The sequence below is a fragment of the Anabrus simplex genome, chromosome 1 (genome assembly GCF_040414725.1).
Source record: "Anabrus simplex isolate iqAnaSimp1 chromosome 1, ASM4041472v1, whole genome shotgun sequence".
Taxonomy (NCBI): Eukaryota; Metazoa; Arthropoda; class Insecta; order Orthoptera; family Tettigoniidae; genus Anabrus; species Anabrus simplex.
In genome coordinates this window covers 1,412,235,122-1,412,238,877 of record NC_090265.1, presented here as the reverse complement: position 1 = coordinate 1,412,238,877, position 3,756 = coordinate 1,412,235,122, and the positions used below count along the sequence as shown (strand labels likewise).

At 38.8% G+C, this 3,756-nt stretch overlaps 1 protein-coding gene across 1 annotated transcript; it reads right to left on the bottom strand.

Moving 5' to 3' along the window:
* Positions 1 to 1,170: 1,170 nt before the first annotated feature.
* On the bottom strand, positions 1,171 to 3,521 carry LOC137498377 (uncharacterized). The gene is made up of 3 exons (XM_068225834.1): positions 3,231 to 3,521; positions 2,829 to 2,987; positions 1,171 to 1,587 (listed from the first exon to the last, which is right to left on the bottom strand). The coding sequence occupies exons 1-3, from the start codon at positions 3,462 to 3,464 to the stop codon at positions 1,171 to 1,173; spliced, it is 810 nt and encodes a 269-aa protein (XP_068081935.1). The 5' UTR covers positions 3,465 to 3,521.
* Between the last annotated feature and the right edge of the window lie 235 nt (positions 3,522 to 3,756).

Sequence of the window (3,756 nt, the reverse complement as noted above, 5' to 3'; positions counted from 1 at the left end):
TAAATGGATAGAACGTTTGCCTTTGGTCCGATGGCCCCGCTTCAGTTTCCAGAATCAACCCTCTCATACTCTTAATTCCCCTGGCTTGGGGACTGGGTGTTTATGACGTCTTCGCCATTCATCCCAATTACGTCAACACCAAGCCTATATAGATGCCTTGCCCCATTATTATTATTATTATTATTATTATTATTATTATTATTATTATTATTATTATTATTATTATTATTATTATTATTATTTTACAGCGGTCGTGTCCATCGTTCACTGGTTAATTAGCTTCCTCGGGTGTTCAGTGGTGGTGTCCGACCCATGCTCACGGGTTCGATTCCAACCAACAAAAGAAAACACTAAACCTGAAAGATGGCATTTCATTTTAGCAGATCTACCATTAAAGTAAAACTATATTGCTTCCCTAACAGCAGCCCTGCAGTCTTTTTCTACAAGGATGTAGAAGTAAACGGGAGTGAAGAATTCCCACACTCTCGTATCTATATCACTAAGTGAGAAGTATGAGGTGAGGAAGTATACACGATGACTAACGCATGGTTGATAGTCAGCAGTGGCGATCTGACTTACCGAAGTCTAGAGCCGGCCACAGACGAGCCTTCAGATTGGCGAAATTACTTGAGAATGGATGAAACAACTTATCATACCTTGCTGAAGATGGTTACGCCCATGATCGAGAAAAGGGATACAAATATGAGACAAGCTATCAGTCCTCACGAGAGACTGACTGCTACACTCCGCTACTTAGCGTCTGGATGTACCTATGAAGAACTGAAATTCGTTACTGCAATATCGCCTCAGGCTTTGGGAACTATAATACCAGAGACATGTAGAGCGATTCTAAGATGTCTGCAAGGATGCATGAAGGTAAGTAAAAGTTAATTTCTAATTCAGTAGCAAAAATATATGTACGCCTACGAAAATGTAGTTGTTCAGTCATATAGTAGTGTACAGGGTAAATGATTTTCTAAATAATAATACAGTAATAGCAGACTTACTTTTATTTATCTATTTATTTATTTATTTATTTACAAAAATAATGAAGCGAAATCTGAAAAAATGCAAGAAATATATGAAATGAAAAACCTCGGGTCAAAGGAGAAGAGACAACAGTACTATTAATTCGAAAAGTCTACAGAAGAATTTATTGTATTGAAATATTTATGGATACGGCTCTACAGCATCGAAGTACGCCCTCATTATGGGGTCCTGGCTTCCTGAGGAAGAGGCAGGCAGACGCCCTTCATCGGTGACGATTCTGGAAGTGGCGTTTAACATTCCCATTTCAGCATTAAAAATTGCGTCATTTATGAGTTTTTGGCAAAAAGGTGTCATCGAAGCCGAAATGGACCGCATTTTTTCGGCAACATATTCCCCAAACGCATCGTGAGGTTGCCTTGTTTTTTCAGTTGGTGTGGGAATGGTGACAGGCTGGTCCATTCGTTTAGATATTTTCTCTAAAACTTGATCCACTCTTGGAAGGGGTCGCTTGAAAGAACGAGATGATCTGGATGATGCTGAACATTGACTCCCAGTGCTCATGTGATCATCATTATCTGCCGAATCTCCATCATTGCTCTGGAAATAAATAAATAAATAAATAAATAAATAAATAAATAAATAAATAAATAAATAAATAAATAAATAAACAAATAAATAAATAAATAAATAAATAAATAAATAAATAAATAAATAAATAAATAAATAAATAAATCATGAAATAAAAGTAACCAAATACAAAACAAATATCTTCTTACAATAATAATCCATTTATACAAAAGTTGATGGTATACGTTATATTTTATTCATCACATTGTAATATTTTATTGTTCATGTTTCCTTTTTCAGAAGCCTCATACTGAAGAAGAATGGAGAACGATCGCCCACCGATTTGAGGATAGATGGCAGTTCCCCCACTGCCTTGGGGCGATCGACGGGAAGCACATTCGGATCGTCCCCCCTCCTGGAAGTGGATCTTATTTTTGGAACTACAAATATTTTCATTCCATTGTACTCATGGCATGCGCTAATGCCGACTATGAATTTATTTGGTGTGAAGTTGGCACTAACGGCCGGGTATCAGATGGGGGAGCATTGAAAAACACTGAATTTTTTGAAAAACTGAACATGGGCCAGCTCAACATCCCTCATCCAGAGCCTTGTTTTGGCAGTGTGACTAGTTTACCATATGTTTTCGTTGGGGATGGGGCGTTTGCTTTGAGGAGCGATTTTTTGAAGCCCTATGGTGAAAAAACTTTAACAAGGGATCGCAGAATTTACAACTACCGTTTATCGAGGGCTAGGAGAATCGTGGAAAACATTTTTGGGATCATGGCTAATCGTTTCAGGATCTTTCACAGCAGTATAAATTTATCGTTGGATCGAATAGATGTTGTAGTATTGACGTGTTGCGTCTTGCACAATTTTCTTCGGAAAACCTGCCCGACTTATACCATGGAGGAAATGGAGTTTGAAGAAGGGATATCACCAACCGAGACGCTGACGCCGCTACAAACTACCGCATCGCGGAATGCACCTGCATCTGCGAAGCTCGTTCGAGAGTTATTCAAAGAGTACTTCGTTGGTGATGGTGAAGTGCCTTGGCAAGATGAAAGAATATGAAATGCCATGTTAATCACAAACTTACATAATATGTGCATTAACTTGTTTCCCTCGTGTGCAGAAGACCTGTTTTATTTCTATGCACTTAATGTTTAAAAATAATTAATATTGGGGATGTGGTTGATTATGAATGGTTTGACATGAGAAGTTACAAATAAAATGTATTACTCAACTATAGTCACTTATTGTAAATTTACCTCACCTTCCCCAAATGGCATATCATCCAACACCGACGTTACCGAATGACTTCTTCGTGGTATGTCTTGATCTTTCAGGAAGCTCAGTTGGTCGTAGTACCAGAGTTTAGGAACGTGTACACTTGACGGTTCTGTCCCTGTGGTCTGAGATGCCTTTATCTGAAAGTCAAATGTAAGATATACCAATTGAGGAATTCAATACAACATTCTTTTATATTACGTAGCCGGTTGAAAATGAGTTAACAATATATACACACAGATACTACCATACACAACCATTTAGTATTGAATAATAATAATAATAATAATAATAATAATAATAATAATAATAATAATAATAATAATAATAATAATAATAATAATAATAATAATAATAATAATAATAATAATTGTGGCACTTACCTTCCTCAGCTCTTTGTTGTACGACCCCCGCATAGAAGAAAGTTTCTTTAGCACCGTTTCCCGGTTCGCTTCAGGATCTTTCGTTTTAAATAATTGCACAAGTTGGTCAACAGCGTTATTGCGTTTCACTTTGTCGTGATAATCTGCATGAGTCACTTGCCACAGGCAAGGATGATTGCGATAACTCTCAATCACCTCAAGTACGAAATCGCGCCCGCTAGTAGTACCAGACATTTTGTGAGATATGTGTTGACGACAAGGAGTCTCTTTCAATACTGACAGCAATTTGGATCGGGGATTCCACACACACGGTGAGGCCAACAGATGGCTCGAGTCCAATCGGACCCGCGATTCCCCACACACGGGAAGTCCAATTGATGGCTCGGTGGCTCGGCGCGGTGGACTTTGGATCGGGCGGAAATCCAGCTGTGCCTGCCGAGCCACGCCGATCCATCTAGGATTCCCCACACACGATAGGTTTCTGGATCGGCACCAGGCCAATTGGACTGATGGATCGCTCGTCTGT

What these genes read in the sequence shown, in the direction of transcription:
- LOC137498377 (XM_068225834.1), bottom strand. Translation starts at nt 3,464, where the DNA reads ATGTCTGGTACTACTAGCGGGCGCGATTTCGTACTTGAGGTGATTGAG. An exon ending in ACAACAAAGAGCTGAGGAAG is followed by an intron (nt 2,988 to 3,230) that starts GTAAGTGCCACA and finishes TTTGACTTTCAG; the next exon opens with ATAAAGGCATCTCAGACCAC. An exon ending in TGCCATTTGGGGAAGGTGAG is followed by an intron (nt 1,588 to 2,828) that starts GTAAATTTACAA and finishes ATTTATTTCCAG; the next exon opens with AGCAATGATGGAGATTCGGC.